This window comes from Myotis myotis, unplaced genomic scaffold (assembly GCF_014108235.1).
Source record: "Myotis myotis isolate mMyoMyo1 unplaced genomic scaffold, mMyoMyo1.p scaffold_m19_p_2, whole genome shotgun sequence".
Classification (NCBI taxonomy): domain Eukaryota; kingdom Metazoa; phylum Chordata; class Mammalia; order Chiroptera; family Vespertilionidae; genus Myotis; species Myotis myotis.
The window spans coordinates 1,543,082-1,560,737 of record NW_023416324.1 but is presented as its reverse complement, the minus strand read 5'-3'; the positions used below and the strand labels follow the sequence as shown (position 1 = coordinate 1,560,737).

At 64.2% G+C, this 17,656-nt stretch overlaps 1 protein-coding gene across 3 annotated transcripts in view; it reads left to right on the top strand.

The window, feature by feature from the left end:
* CHD5 (chromodomain helicase DNA binding protein 5) overlaps positions 1–17,656 on the top strand; it is a 57,440-nt gene extending 39,784 nt beyond the window's left edge. For 2 of the 3 annotated variants that reach the window (XM_036347833.1, XM_036347834.1), the window contains 19 exons: positions 654–885; positions 1,020–1,130; positions 1,421–1,593; positions 2,159–2,333; positions 2,781–2,873; positions 3,074–3,162; positions 4,971–5,104; positions 5,425–5,569; positions 5,909–6,068; positions 7,539–7,618; positions 7,818–7,950; positions 9,031–9,114; positions 9,692–9,829; positions 10,084–10,207; positions 12,918–13,050; positions 13,427–13,622; positions 14,256–14,419; positions 14,528–14,642; positions 15,515–17,656. In XM_036347833.1, the coding sequence (XP_036203726.1) occupies positions 654–885; positions 1,020–1,130; positions 1,421–1,593; positions 2,159–2,333; positions 2,781–2,873; positions 3,074–3,162; positions 4,971–5,104; positions 5,425–5,569; positions 5,909–6,068; positions 7,539–7,618; positions 7,818–7,950; positions 9,031–9,114; positions 9,692–9,829; positions 10,084–10,207; positions 12,918–13,050; positions 13,427–13,622; positions 14,256–14,419; positions 14,528–14,642; positions 15,515–15,765 (2,730 nt within the window). In that variant the 3' untranslated portion in view covers positions 15,766–17,656. Of the gene's footprint in view, positions 1–653; positions 886–1,019; positions 1,131–1,420; positions 1,594–2,158; positions 2,334–2,780; positions 2,874–3,073; positions 3,163–4,970; positions 5,105–5,424; positions 5,570–5,908; positions 6,069–7,538; positions 7,619–7,817; positions 7,951–9,030; positions 9,115–9,691; positions 9,830–10,083; positions 10,208–12,917; positions 13,051–13,426; positions 13,623–14,255; positions 14,420–14,527; positions 14,643–14,729; positions 14,784–15,514 lie in introns of all 3 variants that reach the window. The other variant, XM_036347832.1, reaches the window with a different exon arrangement.

Genomic DNA, 17,656 nt, shown 5'->3' with positions numbered 1-17,656 from the left:
ATCATAGTAAAACAAAGACTTATATTTTTGATATTTATTTTATATATTTAAATGCCATTTAACAAAGAAAAATCAACCAAAAAAATGAGTTCGCGTGTCACCTCTGACACGCGTGTCATAGGTTCGCCTTCACTGCTCTAGGGGCACACACAGGCTTGTGTCTCACGCACAGGCGTGTGCACCTATGCAGTCACCACGAAGATGCAATCACACTGGGCCACCTGATGCCGGGCGGGTGCACAGAGCCTTGGCTCCGATCGTGCTGGGCAGCTTCCGGCCTCGCTGCCCTCACGGGGTGGCCGTGCGTCCCCGGCCGTCCCCATTGGCTCCCTCCCGGGGAGCGCAGCCCCCACCTCCCCTGAGCCCCATCAGAGCCCCTTGTGGCTTCATTGCAGCCAGCACACTGGCCACGCTGCCCCTCGCACCCCCCCCCCCCCCACACCTGCGCCCGTTCACCTGCCCAGGCCCCAGGCCCCTGCGAGGCTGCATGCGGGCAGTGCGCCCAGTGACCCTGGCGCCTGCACGTCTCCACGCAAAGCCCCACGGCCCGTCCCACGCAGGGCACGCTCACGAGCACACCTGCATGCCCCCCCTCGGGGTGCTGGCCGTGGCCCTCAGCGGAGCCCGGGCGCTGAGCCGCGGGTCGCCCCCAGGCCTTCAGCCGCGCCCACCGCATCGGGCAGAACAAGAAGGTGATGATCTACCGCTTCGTGACGCGGGCCTCGGTGGAGGAGCGCATCACGCAGGTGGCCAAGCGCAAGATGATGCTCACCCACCTGGTGGTGCGGCCCGGCCTGGGCTCCAAGTCAGGCTCCATGACCAAGCAGGAGCTGGACGACATCCTCAAGTTCGGCACCGAGGAGCTCTTCAAGGACGACGTGGAGGGTGGGTGTCGGCCTGGGGGTGCCCAGCCCCAGCCTCTCCCCCTGCCCCCCCTCCCGTCTCCTGGCCAGCGGCAGGGCCAGGGCGGGTCTCTGGGCACTGTCCCCGGCCTGCAGCCCCTCCGCCTCTGCCCACAGGCATGATGTCTCAGGGCCAGAGGCCCATCACACCCATCCCCGATGTCCAGTCCTCCAAGGGGGGCGCCCTGGCCGCCAGCGCCAAGAAGAAGCATGGCAGCACCCCGCCAGGTACGCCCCCCCCCCCCCCCGCCCCAGCCCCTCCTGCGCCTGCAGAAGGCCTTCCCGGCACCAGGCTACCCGTGGCGTTTGCCGTGTCCCCTGCTCCCCCCTCCCCCTTGCATGCCCGTGACTGCCAGTGGTGGGCAGTGGGGCCGTGGCAGTGGGGGTTCGCTCTCTGGTCCCCATTTTTCACCGCAGCCCCCGCAGGGACTGGGAAGAACCGTGGTCGGGACTTGAGGGGTCCCTGCGTATCCTGGGCACCCCATCTGTCCTCCGACTCTGCACCCTGCCTCTCCCAGGTGACAACAAGGACGTGGAGGACAGCAGTGTGATCCACTACGACGATGCGGCCATCTCCAAGCTGCTGGACCGCAACCAGGACGCCACGGACGACACGGAGCTGCAGAACATGAACGAGTACCTGAGCTCCTTCAAGGTGGCGCAGTACGTGGTGCGCGAGGAGGACGGCGTGGTAGGTCCCGGCCCGGCCACCCTCCTCCTCATGCCGCCCCGGGGCCTGGTGTCCAAGGCCTTCCCAGCCCTGCCCACTGCCCCGCCCCTGCCCCTCCCCCCTGCCCTCTCCCCCTCGGGGCCAGCATCAGGCCCCCCTGGACCACTCCTTCAGGGCACGCCGGCCACACCTGTCCTCTCCGCAAACCCCTGTTACCCCCAAAGGCCAGCTCCTGGGTCTCCCCTCCTCAGCCCGGCACCCGCCACGCAGGCCGTGGTGTGTGTGCTTGTCCCCCACAGCCAGTTTCCCTTAGAGCCTGGGAGCCCCTGAGGGCAGGCGGGGCTCATTCCACTCTGCACACGGCCAGGGAATCCTTGGGGAGTGAATGGAGGGATGAACGGAGGGATGGTGGTGACTGACGGGGCAGGAAGCTGGGCTGATCAGGGAAGGCCTCCTGGAGGAGGCAGGCTTTTCAATTCATCCTTGAGCCCTAAATGGGAGGTGTAGGGAGGCCCCCTCCCTGGGCCCCTCCTCCCCCTGTGGCTGTGTCTGCTGGCCCCGCCTCACCCCCCCGCCTGTGTCTCAGGAGGAGGTGGAGCGGGAGATCATCAAGCAGGAGGAGAACGTGGACCCGGACTACTGGGAGAAGCTGCTCCGGCACCACTATGAGCAGCAGCAGGAGGACCTGGCCCGCAACCTGGGCAAGGGCAAGCGCATCCGCAAGCAGGTCAACTACAACGACACGTCCCAGGAGGACCAGGGTGCGTGTCCGGCTCGGAGGGTGCCCGGTGCCTCGGGGCAGAGGGCCTTGGGGCAGGGTTCTGGCAGGTCAGAGAGGGACCCCGTGGCAGGAGCCCCTGGGGCCGGGGAGCAGGAGCTGTGTGGGACCGGCCTGAGTGGGAGGCTGTGGGGAATTGGGGGCCAGTGTGGGCTGCTGGGTGTTTGGGGAACAAGATGTGTGGTGACCCAGTGACTTCTCTGCCAGTGGTGTGACCCGGGGCAGGCCTCAGCTTCCCCATCTGTAAAATGGGTGGAGAATGGTCTAGCCCTTGGGAAGCAGCGTTGCTGTTGATATTAGGCCGCGAGCTCCCAGGAAGACGGTTTTCATGGCCACTTACTGGGCTGGGATTTAGGGCCTCGGCATGGCCCAGAGGGTAGGAGCCCGGGGGGCTGCTGGCACCTCACCCTGTGCCCCCTGCCGCCCCCAGAGTGGCAGGACGAGCTCTCGGACAACCAGTCCGAGTACTCCATCGGCTCCGAGGACGAGGACGAGGACTTTGAGGAGAGGCCGGAAGGGCAGAGTGAGTCTCGCTGCTGCGGCCAGGCTGGGGCGAACCTGCGCGGGGAGCTGGCGGCCAGCCTGGGGGCTCTGGGGCGTGGGGACAGGCTCGAGAGCAGCTTCGGGGTCGCCCCGAGGGATCCCCGTTCTGGGCGGGTTGGCGGAAAGGGTGGTGTCCGATGGCTCTGGGCCCGCTGACAGGTGGGGGGGGCTGCTCCCCAGGTGGCCGGCGACAGTCCCGGAGGCAGCTGAAGGGTGACCGGGACAAGCCCCTGCCGCCGCTCCTCGCCCGCGTAGGAGGCAACATTGAGGTGGGGCCCCGCTCCCCCCTGTCCAGTCCCCCGCCCCACGCCCCGCTCCCCCTGTCCAGTCCCCCGCCCCACGCCCCGCTCCCCCTGTCCAGTCCTCTGCCCCACGCCCAGCTCCCCCCTGTCCAGTCCTCCGTCCCATGCCCCGCTCCCCCCTGTCCAGTCCTCCGTCCCATGCCCAGCTCCCCGCCATGTCCAGTCCTCCACCCCATGCCCCGCTCCCCCATGTCCAGTCCTCTGCCCCATGCCCAGCTCCCCCCCATGTCCAGTCCTCTGCCCCATGCCCCGCTCCCCCCCATGTCCAGTCCTCCACCCCATGCCCAGCTCCCCCATGTCCAGTCCTCTGCCCCATGCCCAGCTCCACCCCATGTCCAGTCCTCTGCCCCATGCCCCGCTCCCCCCCATGTCCAGTCCTCTGCCCCACGCCCAGCTCCCCCCTGTCCAGTCCTCCGTCCCATGCCCAGCTCCCCCCATGTCCAGTCCTCCGCCCCATGCCCAGCCCCCCCCATGTTCAGTCCTCCACCCCATGCCCAGCTCCCCCATGTCCAGTCCTCTGCCCCATGCCCAGCCCCCCCCATGTCCAGTCCTCCGCCCCATGCCCAGCTCCCCCCCATGTCCAGTCCTCCACCCCATGCCCAGCTCCCCCATGTCCAGTCCTCTGCCCCATGCCCAGCCCCCCCCATGTCCAGTCCTCCGCCCCATGCCCAGCCCCCCCCATGTCCAGTCCTCCACCCCATGCCCAGCTCCCCCATGTCCAGTCCTCTGCCCCATGCCCAGCCCCCCCCATGTTCAGTCCTCTGCCCCATGCCCAGCTCCCCCCCATGTCCAGTCCTCCACCCCATGCCCAGCTCCCCCATGTCCAGTCCTCTGCCCCATGCCCAGCCCCCCCCATGTTCAGTCCTCCACCCCATGCCCAGCTCCCCCATGTCCAGTCCTCTGCCCCATGCCCAGCCCCCCCCATGTTCAGTCCTCCACCCCATGCCCCGCTCCCCCCATGTCCAGTCCTCCACCCCATGCCCAGCTCCCCCCCATGTCCAGTCCTCCACCCCATGCCCAGCTCCCCCATGTCCAGTCCTCTGCCCCATGCCCAGCCCCCCCCATGTTCAGTCCTCTGCCCCATGCCCAGCTCCCCCCCATGTCCAGTCCTCCACCCCATGCCCAGCTCCCCCATGTTCAGTCCTCTGCCCCATGCCCAGCTCCCCCCCATGTCCAGTCCTCCCCCCCATGCCCAGCTCCCCCCCATGCCCAGCTCCTCCCCATGCCCAGCTCCCCCATGTCCAGTCCTCTGCCCCATGCCCAGCCCCCCCCATGTTCAGTCCTCTGCCCCATGCCCAGCTCCCCCCCATGTCCAGTCCTCCACCCCATGCCCAGCTCCCCCATGTCCAGTCCTCTGCCCCATGCCCAGCCCCCCCATGTTCAGTCCTCTGCCCCATGCCCAGCTCCACCCCATGCCCAGCTCCCCCCCATGCCCAGCTCCTCCCCATGCCCAGCTCCCCCCCATGCCCAGCTCCTCCACATGCTCAGCTCCCTTTCGCCCGATTTATCTTGTCACCTCTTGGAACAAAAAGCTCACCCCTGCTGCCCGCCCCCCGGGGGGTGGAGGCCAGGCAGGAAGTGGGGGGTCTGGGGGTCTGTGCAGGGTCCCAGCAAGTGGAGGTGGGGCTGGGATGGACCCTGGGTCTAGGCCTCCCCTCTCTGTGCCCTCCTTCTCCCCCTGCCCCCCTCCCTGCCCCCCTCCGTACCCCCCTCCGTACCCCCCTCCCTGCCCCCCTCCCTGCCCCCCTCCCGAGTTCTCGGCTCCCGCCCTCCAGGTGCTGGGCTTCAATGCCCGCCAGCGGAAGGCCTTTCTGAACGCCATCATGCGCTGGGGCATGCCGCCCCAGGACGCCTTCAACTCCCACTGGCTGGTGCGGGACCTGCGGGGCAAGAGCGAGAAGGAGTTTAGGTAAAGGGGCTGAGGGGGCCCAGGCTCCAGTGGAGTGGCCTGCACACTGCAGGTTCTCTCCCGCCAGGCTTGGGCCTGGGGAATTCACTGCCCTCTGGTCTGTGGGGGGCTGGCTCCAGGCCTGGGCAGGGCTGGGTTGTCCTAAAGGGTCCCCTTCAGGGGACCCCCCCCTGCCCTTCCCGGGCCCTGAGCCGGGCCAGGTTGGGAGGTGGGGGAGGGACGATGATTCCAGCCAGGCGAGCTCCCCGGGGTCCTGCCAGCCCTCGCAGAGGGTCCTTGCTGGCCCCCCACTCCCTGAGCCCCAGTCCCCCCCACCCCAGAGCCTATGTGTCCCTCTTCATGCGGCACCTGTGTGAGCCGGGGGCTGACGGCGCCGAGACCTTCGCGGACGGCGTGCCCCGCGAGGGCCTCTCGAGGCAGCACGTGCTCACGCGCATCGGCGTCATGTCGCTGGTGAGGAAGAAGGTGGGTGAGTCAGCCTCAGGGCCCTGCCGGGGCTGCCTGTGGCCCTGGCATGCTCCGGGGGGGTCAGTGGGCAGAGGCAGGTGCCTGGCTCACACAGCTGCCCAGGGTCTGAGCCAGGCCCAGAATGCCTCTCTGGGGCGTGGTTTGGGGGTGCTGGAGGCCAGGGTGGCAGGTCAAAGGGCAGAGGACCAGGGAGACTGGGATTGGCATGGGGCTTGGCCAACCTGGGGCAGAGGTGGCATCTTCCCTGAGCCTGGGGCACCCCCAGTCACACTGGCAGCTCTGCGACCCTGACGTCTGAGCTGTGACCACCGCCCGCCTCCGCCCTCCTCGGCCCAGGTCCAGGAGTTCGAGCTCGTCAACGGGAGGTACAGCACCCCAGACCTGGTCCCCGAGGGCTCCGAGAGCAAGAAGCTGGGCGAGGCCGTCTCCTCGGATCCCAACACGCCCGTGCCCGCCAGCCCCGCTCACCTCCTGCCCGCCCCGCTGGGCCTGCCAGGTCTGAGCCCGGACGAGTGGGGGAGGGCACCTGGGTCCCGGGAGGGGGCAAGGCCCCAGGAGACCCCGAGTCCTCTGCTCACCCCACAAAGGGCGCTTCCCTCCCCTGAAGCTTCTGTCTGCAGAAGAATTGCTCCCCTGATGGTTTTCTTGTTAATGACAGCGTGGAGGTGTGGCTCACACATCACAACATTGATCCTTTCAAAGTGTGCTATTCGGTAGTTTCTGGTATGTTCACAGGGATGTGCTGCCATCACCTCTCTCCGATTCTTGAACATTTTTCACCCCAGAACACACACGTACCATGAGCATCACCCCCATTCCTCCCCAGTGCCCTAGCCCCTGCAGCCACCAATCTACTTACTGTGCCAATGGGCTTGTCTGTTGTTCTGGACGTTGCTTGTATGTGAATCATGCATTTGTGGCCTTTATGCCTGGCTTCCCTCATGTTGCCAAGGCCCATCCATGTGGGGGCGTGTCAGTACTTCATTCCTCTTTTTTAAAAAAATATTTTTTTATTGATTTCAGAGTGGAAGGGAGAGAGAGAGAGAGATAGAAACATCAGTGATGAGAGAGAATCATTGATTGGCTGCCTCCTGCACGCCCCCTACTTGGGATCGAGCCCACAACCTGGGCGTGTGCCCTGGCCGGGAATGGAACCTTGACCTCCTGGTTCACAGATGGATGCTCAACCACTGAACCACACTGGCCGGGCAGTCCTTCATCCCTTCTTATGGCCGAATCACATCCCCGCGTGGCTGCCCATGCTGTGTGTCCCTTCGCCCGCGGGTGGGCTGGGCTGTTGCTTCTCTGGCTGCTGTGGATATGCCGCCGTGAGCCTCTGTGCCCCAGTTGCGATGTGGGCGGGTTTTCATTTCTCGCGGGTGCAGCTGGGCCTGGGAGCGCGGGCCCTGGGCGGTAATTTCGGAGGAACTGCCCCACTTCTCGCGGTGGCCGCGCCACTCCGCCGGCTCAGCAGCGTTTGCTTAAGGCCGAGCTGGTGGTGGGCAGTGGGTGGACCTGCCTTCCCCTGAGGACAGCATCGTGGTGCCGTGGGCTTGGTGCAGCCTCTTTGGAAAAGGCCTTTGCAGGAGCACTGCCCATCTCCGTGCGTTCTTTCTCGCTGCGTGTCTTTTTGGTGATCCGGGATTCATTTGGGCAAAACGCCTTCTCTCACGTGGACCCCTCAGGCCTGGGCAGCCCTCAGCTACCTCCCCAGGTGGCAGGTGAGGCCCTGAGAAGGTGGGTGCCTCGGAGGACACCCTGCTTCTGGGCACAGTGTGTCCCGGGAGGTGGCCACTCCTGGGTGTGCCTCCGGGCCCTGGGTGACCTTAGGAAGTCACTTACTCACCTGGGCTGTGGACATGCCACTTCCCACGAGCCCTCCACTCGGCAGTGTGTTGGGAACTGACTCGGCCTCCCTGCTCCCCGCCCGAGCCCACCTGCCTCACCCTTCCCCTTCATCTTGCAGACAAAATGGAAGCCCCGCTGGGCTTCCTGGATGAGAAGGAGCTGGGGGTGCAGAAGCTGAAGAAGCCTCCGGAAGTCCAGGTGTGGGCGACGTGGGTGTCTGGGCCTGGGCAGGGACGGGCGGGGTCTAGGGACCTCTCAGGCCTGGCCCAGAACTCCTCGGGGCTCCTGTTTGGGCCTCTGGGTTTGGAGGATCAGGGTGGGAGCCAAGAGCGTGGGTCCCAGCCCAGAGCCCGTTCCTGGCCTTGCCCTCCTGCCGAGGCCTCACCTGCCTCCCTAGGCCCTGCCGACGGCCCTGGACAGAGCGGAGGGTGAGGACAGGCAGGAGAGCTCAGACGGCAAGGAGAGGACCCGGGAGGAGCGGCCGGAGGAGGCGGAGAAGGCCCAGCCCTCCCCGGAGCAGCTGTCAAAAGGTGAGGTGTGGGCTTCCCCGGGCACCCAGCCAGCCAGGCACCCTCCCAGCCAGGTACCCACCCAGCCAGGCACCCAGCCAGCCAGGCACCCACCCAGCCAGGTACCTACCCAGCCAGGCACCCAGCCAGCCAGGCACCCACCCAGCCAGGCACCCTCCCAGCCAGGCACCCTCTCAGCCAGGCAACCCACCCAGCCAGGCACCCTCCCAGCGCTGTCTCCTGCCTCACCCACCCAGGTTAGAGAGGCGGCCGCTGGCTCCCCTCCCCCTCCCCCTCCCCCTGGCCATGAGGTGGGCTGTGCTTGTTCTGTCCCAGCACCTAGACCCCAGGGGAGCCGGGACTCAGTCTCTCCTCTGGGCTTGCACTCCTCAGAGTTAGGGGTTTGTGGGCTTGCTTTTCAGGAGTGATTTCAAACTCAGTTTGCATTGCGGCGTGAGATCGCGTGGGCGTGGCGTTGCTTCTGTGTGATATTGTCGAAACCTGCTTTCTGCCCTAATGCGGTCAGATTTGGTCAGCGCTCACGTGTGCTTGGAAGGAACATCTGTCCTACAGACGTGTGATTGCGGGTGTGAGGCTCTAAGGCAGTGGTTCTCAACCTTCTGGCCCTTTAATACAGTTCCTCATGTTGTGGTGACCCCCAACCATAACATTATTTTCGTTGCTACTTCATCACTGTCATGTTGCTACTGTGATGAATCGTCATGTAAATATCTGATATGCAGGGTGGTCTTAGGCGACCCCTGTGAAAGGGTCGTTCGACCGCCAAAGGGGTCGCGACCCACAGGTTGAGAACCGCTGCTCTAAGGCCTGTCATGTTGTTCAGCGTGTTCCTGTCCTTCCTCATCGTCGGTTTGCTTTGATCAGAGCTTTGGGCGCTGTGGTTAGGGTGGTGGTAGGCGGATTTCCAGGCTGTGTCTTTAGGAGTTTGGGGGGGTGCTGCTGGGGTGCGAGTTGCTGCTGGGGGTGTCCATGCCCCGCCCACCTCCCTGGAGGAGTTTCCCTTGAGGCACAGGGCTGTGTGCGCGGCTGACGCAGAGCTGCCCTCCCGGCCCCCACCCATGAGCACCCTTTGTCTTGCAGAAGTGCTCCCCGAGAAAGAGAAAGGTCTGGACCAGCTGGAGCTGAGCCTGGCTCACAGCAGGGACGGCAGCGACTTGAGGCCAGGTGCGGCCTCCTGCACACGCGTGCTGCCCCGTGTCCCGTGGTCCCTTGAGGGCGCCGTCTGACCCTGTGGGGACTTCGCAGCCTCCTGGGCACCGTCCCCTTGGCGCTAGGCCCTGGTGGGAGTTGATGGGTGGGAACTGACCTGCTGCCCCACGGGACAGGTCCCCCGCTCTCTCCTGACCCCTCCTGTGGCCCCAGCCGCCACCAGGAGGAAGGAGAGCTGGCCATGAGCTGGGCCTGGAGCATTTGGGGCTCAGCCAGAGGCCTGTGTACCTCTGGGTGCTGGGATGTTCTAGAACAGGTGTCCCCTGCTCAGACCCCTAAGGCTGCGCTGCCTTCCTTGAACATAAGCTGCACTTCTCACGGTGCCCTACCCCGTTCCCAGGTGGTCCTGACTCGGTGGGGAGGGGCGCCTGGGCGGGAGCTAGCCCTGCATGCTTGTGTGTTTAAAACCCCTCTCTGAGCCCCTAGAGGATGGGAGGTGTGTCCCCGCTAGCCTTTGGGTCCCCAGAACCTGGCAGAGAGGCCCCTGGGCAGTGCCTTTGGGGATAAACGAACATAGTCTGTCCTCCCATAGATGACACCAAAGCTGAGGAGAAAGAGCCCATGGAAACCCAGCAAAATGGTGACAAAGAGGAGGATGAAGAGGGGAAGAAGGAAGACAAGAACGGGAAGTTCAAATTCATGTTCAACATTGCAGATGGGGGCTTCACAGGTATTAGGTGGGGTGGTGGGCAGAGCTGGGGTGGTCGATGTCCCGCCTTCCTGACGCATGGGTCCTGGGAGTCTGGCAGATGGGTTTTTTATACTAAAGTGTGAATGGCTGATGAGAGTGCATTGTATAACCTTTCCTAGTGACACTGAGCCTCTCGGGGTGGGAAGATGGTAGGCAGTGAGGAGAGGCTTTCCTGGGCCACCTCTGTGAGGGACGGGGGTGCCTCATTCTGTCCCCGTTCACTGGTGTCCTAGAGCTCCACACACTGTGGCAGAATGAAGAGCGCGCCGCCGTGTCCTCGGCCGCTGTGTCCTCGGGGAACGTCTATGACATCTGGCACCGACGCCATGACTACTGGCTGCTGGCAGGCATCGTGACGTATCCTTGCCACGCCAGGCTGTGCAGGACTCGGGCCTGCTCTGCTGTGGACCTCGGGGAGGGACATGAGGTGTGTGGGGTGAGGAGTCAGGAGCCAGGGCCCCTTTCCTGATGATGATGACGATAATGATGATGATGGTGATGGTGATGGTGGTGATGTGGTGATGATGGTGATGGTGATGGTGGTGATGTGGTGATGATGGTGATGTTGATGGTGATGTTGATGGTGATGATGATGGTAGTGATGGTGATGATGGTGATGGTGATGGTGGTGATGGTGGTGATGGTGATGGTGATGGTGATGATGATGGTAGTGACGGTGATGATGGTGATGGTGGTGATGGTGATGGCGGTGATGATGATGGTGATGGTGATGGTGGTGATGGTGATGGTGATGATGATGGTAGTGATGGTGATGGTGGTGATGGTGGTGATGGTGATGGCGGTGATGGTGATGGTGATGGTGATGGTGGTGATGGTGATGGTGATGATGATGGTAGTGATGGTGATGGTGGTGATGGTGGTGATGATGATGGTAGTGATGGTGATGGTGGTGATGGTGATGGCGGTGATGGTGGTGATGATGGTGATGGTGGTGATGGTGATGGCGGTGATGATGATGGTGATGGTGATAGTGATGGTGATGGTGATGATGGTGATGATGGTGATGGTGATGGTGGTGATGGTGATGGTGGTGATGGTGATGGTGATGGTGATGGTGATGGTGGTGATGATTGTGATAGTGATGGTGATGATGGTGATGGTGATGGTGATGATGATGATGGTGATGATGGTGATGGTGATGGTGGTGATGGTGATGGTGATGGTAGTGATGGTGATGATGGTGATGATGGTGATGATGGTGATGATGGTGATGGTGATGATGGTGATGATGGTGACCCTAATAGCAGCAGCTCATCCCTTTACCCTCAATGCTCACTCCATCCTCACAGCAACTTTCCATGAGGGGCACTACATGACCCCCTTATACAGAGGAGGAAACGGATGCTCAGAGAGGCCAAGTGACTTCCCCAGAGATACACAGCTAAGAAGTCACAGCCCACCCATCTGACTCCATAGCAAATGGTCCTAATTCCTATGTACACAGACATCACCTCCTCCCAGTAATGACCCCTGAAGGCTGCTTCACTCTTAGTCCCATCTCTATTGCTCACCGACCATGTGCCAGGCATGGAGGATGCCGCCCCCAGTCCCCGCCCACCTGGAACTGGCATCCTACTGAGGGGAGATGTGAACACATGAGCTGACAGCGTGGGCCGGGGGGGGGGGCACAGGGGGCTTTGGGTGGGGCCGCGTTTCCATTGGGTGATTAGAGAAGGTGACATTTGAGCACAGACCTCCCGGAGGCAAGAGGAGCCCCCAGCAAAGCTGGCCTTCATGACAGCCTCGCGCAGGGCTGGTTGCCATGACGAGAGGGAAGTGCTGTGGACAGGAGCCGGCAGACAGGTCCTGCAAGGGGTGGAGAGTGAACACTGCAGGCTTTGCTGGGTGACCACTCTACTCTGCCCTGGTAGCGCAAGTAGCCACAGACAGCACGTGACCAGTGAGCGTGGCCATGTTCCAATAAAACTTTATTTATAAAATGAGGCTGTAGGCCCTGGCCTACTGATCCCTGCCATGGAGGCTAAGGTGTCAGAGCCAGGCTGCCTGGGTTCAGATCCTGACTCTGCCCCTCACAGCTGGACCTTGTGCATGAAACTGTCCTCTGTTCCCGCAGGCACCTCAGTGGCGGCGCCTCCTCGCTTCTCCCCAGCTCTGGGGCAGCCCCATCCCTGCCCACCCCCTGGTTTGAAACTACATCCCCCCAATCTTCCCTGGTGTCTGTGTGTCTGTGTTCAAATCTCCTTTTATAAGGATACGTGCTCACCCTAACGCAGTATGAGCTTTTCTTTTTCTTTTTTCTTTTTTTAATATATTTTATTGATTTTTCACAGAGAGGAAGGGAGAGAGATAGAGAGTCAGAAACATCGATGAGAGAGAAACATCGATCAGCTGCCTCCTGCACATCTCCTCCTGGGGATGTGCTCGCAACCCAGGTACATGTCCCTCACCGGAATCGAACCTGGGACCTCTCAGTCCGCAGGCCGACGCTCTATCCACTGAGCCAAACCGGTTTCGGCGCCTTTTCTTTTTTCTTTTTCTTTTTTAAAATATTTTTATGGATTTCAGAGAGGAAGGGAGAGGGAGAGAGAGATAGAAACATCAGTGATGAGAGAGAAGCATTGATCGGCTTCCTCCTGCAGGCCCCACACTGGGGATTGAAATTGCAACACGGACATGTTCCGTGACCTCCTGGGTCATAGGTTGACATTCAACCACTGAGCCCCGCCAGGCAGGCAGTATGAACCCCTTAACTTAAGACCCTGTTTCCAAATGAGGGCAGTCCCAGGTGCTGGGTTAGAACTTGAACGTGTCGCCCCCGCTCCCGCACCCCTCAGCCCCCGCCCCCTGCCCCCACCCCTGCCCTGCCCCGCTTGGGTTGTCGGGGTGCCGCCCTGCAGAGCCTCAGCGCCGTGTCTGCGCCCAGTGGGGCCCTGTCAGTGTCCGCTGACTGTCATGTCATCAACACGCTCATCCTGCAGCCGAGGTCATGACTTGTCCGAGAATGCAGCCAGACTCTGCCCCCGCCCCGCCCCCGCCCCGCCACCCCGGTCCCATGGCCAGGTTTGTCCTTAACGGTGCCACCCAGGCACGGCTACGCCCGCTGGCAGGACATCCAGAACGACCCAAGGTACATGATCCTCAACGAGCCCTTCAAGTCTGAGATCCACAAGGGCAACTACCTGGAGATGAAGAACAAGTTCCTGGCCCGCAGGTTCAAGGTCAGAGGTCATGGGGGGCCGGGCTGCAAGAGGGGCGGGCTAAGGGGTTAGCAAGCAGCAACCCCCTTCCCCATATGTCCGATGCGGCCCAGGCTGTCCACAGAGGGGAGTCATTTCGTCATCGGCTCACGGGTGCTGGGCCCCTGCCCTGGGTCAGGCCCCGCTGGGCGCGTGGCCCCGCTCTGGGTGACGGTGCAGCTTGTGAGGGCTCCGCGGCGACCGTGATAAGATGAGGACGGACTGCTGAGTGGGAGGGTGTCCTTCCTCCCTCCTTTCTGCTCAGGCTCCCGGACAGGGGTGGTGCTGGTGGAGAAGGGCCAGGCCCACGCTCATTGGCCCCCCCTTTCCTCCCCCCGCCCCCCCCCCCCCCCCCCAGCTGCTGGAGCAGGCGCTGGTCATCGAGGAGCAGCTCCGGAGGGCCGCGTACCTCAACATGACCCAGGACCCCAACCACCCAGCCATGGCCCTGAACGCCCGCTTGGCCGAGGTGGAGTGCCTTGCCGAGAGCCACCAGCACCTGTCCAAGGAGTCCCTCGCCGGGAACAAGCCTGCCAACGCCGTCCTGCACAAGGGTGAGGCCGCGCCCCGTGGGCTGAGCCCGCCGGCGTCCTGCCCGGTGCATCGCTGGCCAGAGATGCGGGCGCTGATGGGGACCTGGGCCCGGGACAGACGTCAGCCGAGGGCAGAGCCTCTTGGCCAGGACGGGACAGTCCATCGCCCAGTCCCTCAGGCCCTGACGATGAGCCTGAAATACGTTCTGTGATCCTCGTAATATCCTAGGTGGTGAGGGTTGTCGCCCCATTTTAAAGATGGGGACCCAGACACTCAGGTCATGGCCTGAGTTCCCGCGTTCAGACCTTGGACCCTCCTTCTCCAAATCTTCAGGAGGCTCCAGACTGGTTGGCGGAGGGGCGCCCCTGCTGCCTGGGAGGGAGGCGTTGCCTGAGGCCTCTGCCCGTGGCCTCCACCCTGTCCCCAGCGTGGTGGGAGCAGGAGGCGGGCCTCGGGGGAAGCTCGTGTTGGCTCCCTCTCTACAGCGGGGGCCCCTGGGAGACGCTCTTTGGGGAGCCCCTGTCTTCTCCCTGGTGTCATGGCCCTGCTTTGCGGGCCTCGGAGGGCTGGGCGAGGAGCTGCTCTGGGGGCGCAGTGACGGCCTGTGAGCGAGCACGGCCAGCGGCCCCAGCCCGCGCCTCCCTTCCTCCCAGTCCTGAACCAGCTGGAGGAACTGCTGAGTGACATGAAGGCGGACGTGACCCGCCTGCCCTCCATGCTGTCCCGCATCCCCCCGGTGGCCGCCCGCCTGCAGATGTCGGAGCGCAGCATCCTGAGCCGCCTGACCAACAGAGCCGGCGACCCCACCGCCCCGCAGGTCAGGGCCGGGCGAGCCCCTCACACGCCCCCAGCGCGCCTGGCGTGGGAGTGGGTGTGGGTCTGCCAGGCAGGACCGTGAGCTCTAAACCCGAGTCCTTGCCTCCAGGGCGCTTTCGGCTCCTCCCAGATGTACAACAGCAGCTTCGGGCCCAACTTCCGGGGCCCCGGACCGGGAGGGATCGTCAACTACAACCAGATGCCCCTGGGGCCCTATGTGACCGGTAGGTGCCCATCTGCCCCGGGCAGCATGCGCGGGGTGCCCGCGGGGCCGACCGCCCTGGGAGAGCCAAGGTCTTCTCTTCCCACAGATATTTAGCTGGCCCCGCGGCTTCCCTCTCTCGCAACGCTCGTTCCCAGCTGAGGTAAGGCTGCTCCTGGCTCCAGGGTCCCCTCCGTCCCCAGCTCAGCCGGCAGCTCAGGCCTGGCCAGAATCAGCCCTGTCCACCTGCTGATTCTCAGCCCTGAGCCATGCGGGCCTCACGGCCTCTGGGGCTCCTGGGGTCTCGCCCACGTGCCTGGAGCCCCCTGACCCAGCCCCCTCTGCCCTGGGGTCCATCTCGGGGCCAGTGCGTCTGCCCAGGCTTCCTTCCGGACACTTCCCAGGAGGCTGGGAAGGCAGGGCGCAAAGGGGCGCGCTCCTATGTGCACATGTGTGTCCCTGCGTGAGTCAGGGACCGCCGCCGGCCCGGACCCCGCCACCTCCTCTCCCCTCTGCCCGGCTGAGCAGTGGGCGCCCCAGACTCACCTCTCATCTCGCTCGGCTCCCTGCCCGGGGCTAGGAGGGTGGCGGGAGGGGGGCGGGCGGCTGGAGAGGGAGCTTATCCAGTGCACCCTGCCCCCCAAGCCCGTCGGTCCTGTGAGAACTTGGCTTTAGGGTGGGGGTGGGGGTGGGGGGTGTTTCCAGCCTGGCTGCCTCGGGGGCTGCTGATTGCTGGGGCGCTCTCTGGCACTTGGGGAGGTCTTGGCTGGAGACGCCCCTCTGATTACAGCTGCTTGTGATGGGCAGTGGGTGGGGCAGTGACAGCGTGTGGGGTGCTGCACCCAATGCCGACCCGGCCCCCCACCTCTGTAACCCGTGACCTGCCTCTTGCAGCCAGGCCGGCCGGCCGCCTGCCCGACCCCCACAGGAGAGGACAGCTCCTGCCTTTGTCGGCGCCGCCGGGGCCAGAAGGGAACCCGAGTGATGCCATCACGTGGGGGCGGGGCCCAGAAGTGCCACCTCATCACCCCGCGTGTTCCACACAGCGTCCCCCCACACGGCCGTGCCCGGCCGCCTGCCGGCGACGTCTTAGCGCAGACTTCATTTATTTGTACATCGTTTGCACTTTCCTATTGAAGACTTGAACAGGTTTGTCTTGATAAACGTTGAGTGGCGTCGGGAGGAGACTAACCCGCATACGTCTGTCTGTCTGTCAGTCAACGGGCTCCAGACGGACGGACAGCGGAAGCTCCCGGAACCCTGCCGCCGCCCCGGCCCTGCAGCGTCTGCCGGAGCGCTCGTGTGCCCCACTCACCGTCCCGTCTGCACTGCCTTCCACTCTGCCCCCCCCCCCCCCCACGGGCGGCCCCCAGTGCCAGGCTGCTGCCCGGGTTAGGGCCGGCCTTTATTCTCCCCTCCTGCAGGGCTGGGGACCAGCAGGGAGGGGCGCCTCCCAGCAGGTGGGACTGTGAGCACCCTCTGAGTCCATGGCCGCTGCCCGGCGGAGCAGGCCCAGTGCGTGCTCCTGGGCGGGGGGAGGCCGTGCGGCGTGAGCCTGCGTCTCGGCCACCTGCCAGGTGTGGCTGTGGACAGGTGTGCTAGCATTTACAGGAGGTCACAGCAGCTCTGAAGGCGGCCGGGAGCCCTTGGCCCTGCCCTGGTTGTGTCTATGGAGAGGCCTCGATCCAGGCACTTGTCACTGGGCAGGGCCCTACGTGCCCGAGATGTGCTCCCAGAGGCTTGGGAAGCGGGAGGCGGGGGACCCAACCTGATGCTCTCCAGCACGCCACACCCCTCCCGTCGGAGCTTCCCAGGCATCCCACCTCATTCCTGCCAGGAACACGGTCCTGGCCCCTCTGCCAGCTGGTGGTGCCTGTAACTGCCCAGGTGTGGGGCAGGGGGTGGGCCAAGCCCAGGCCCATCTGTCGGACGCTCAGCCTGGAGGGGTTTCCCAGCCTTGGGCTTCCTGGGGAGACGCTCTGGGTAAGAATCTGTTTGAGTGGCAGGAAGGCTGGGCCTGGGGTGGGGTGCCCCGAGGGGCTTGGGCTCCACTCCTGGGACCAGGACTGGGGCCAGGATCTGGAGGCTCACCTTGGGGACAGCTGGGTGACTGACTGGCCACACAGAGCCCCAGGCGTCTTCCCCCGCAAATGGCTCGCTCTGAGGCCTGGAGGGCTGGGCCCCATGCCCCTTCCATCCTGGCAGCCCCACTTTCCATCCTCATCAAACCCTCCAGGGCAGGCCAGCCTGGCATGGGGGTGGGTGGTGGGAGGGTCTGGAGGTGCCGGCAGGTTTCCAGCACATGCACACAGCCGCGGCCGACCCGCTCTGGGGTGGGGCATCCCAGTTCACTGCGGCTCACCTGCACGCGTGTCCCCGGCCAGTGTCCCTGCAGGGGCCCTGGCTCAGCCACAGGCAAGTGACTGCCACGGGCCCCCTCCACCCAGGCCCTGAGGTGCCCCTTCCTGTGGGTGGCCTCGAGGGGCACAGTGCCAGCCTTCCCCGGCCACGTGGACAGTCTGAGCGTCCGCCGGGAGGCACCTGGCAGCGGGAGAGGGTCTGCGTCCATCGTCCCCAGGCCTGTGGCCCCTCCCTTCCGCCCTTCCTCCCCGGGGAGCCTCCTTCTGCCCCCTCTGTCTCCATGCCCTTCCCAGGCCTTGCCAGTGCCCCCTGGGTCCTTCTCACCAGGGACCCACAGTCGGCCCGGCCCCTGGCACTGCTGGCTGGGAAAGGCTGTGGCTCCCACGCCCGGCGCCCGGAGGCCCAGGACGAGGGCAGTGGGCACTTTCTGCTAACTGCTTTGGGAGAGAAAAGGGATCGTAAGAATGTTTTCTTCTTGGTTTATCAGTTATCTCCCGCCAGGGCGGTGGGGCGGAGGCCCCCTGCTTTGGCATCTTCGGGCGGCTTTGGTTTTGCTGCTGGCAGAACAGGGGTCGTCGTGGGCCAGCGGAACCCCAGGTGCCAGGCTGGTTTTGTTATGATTTGAACCCGTGCGAGTAGGCTTCTGTTGGGCCACAGTCCCCGAAAGCATCTCCC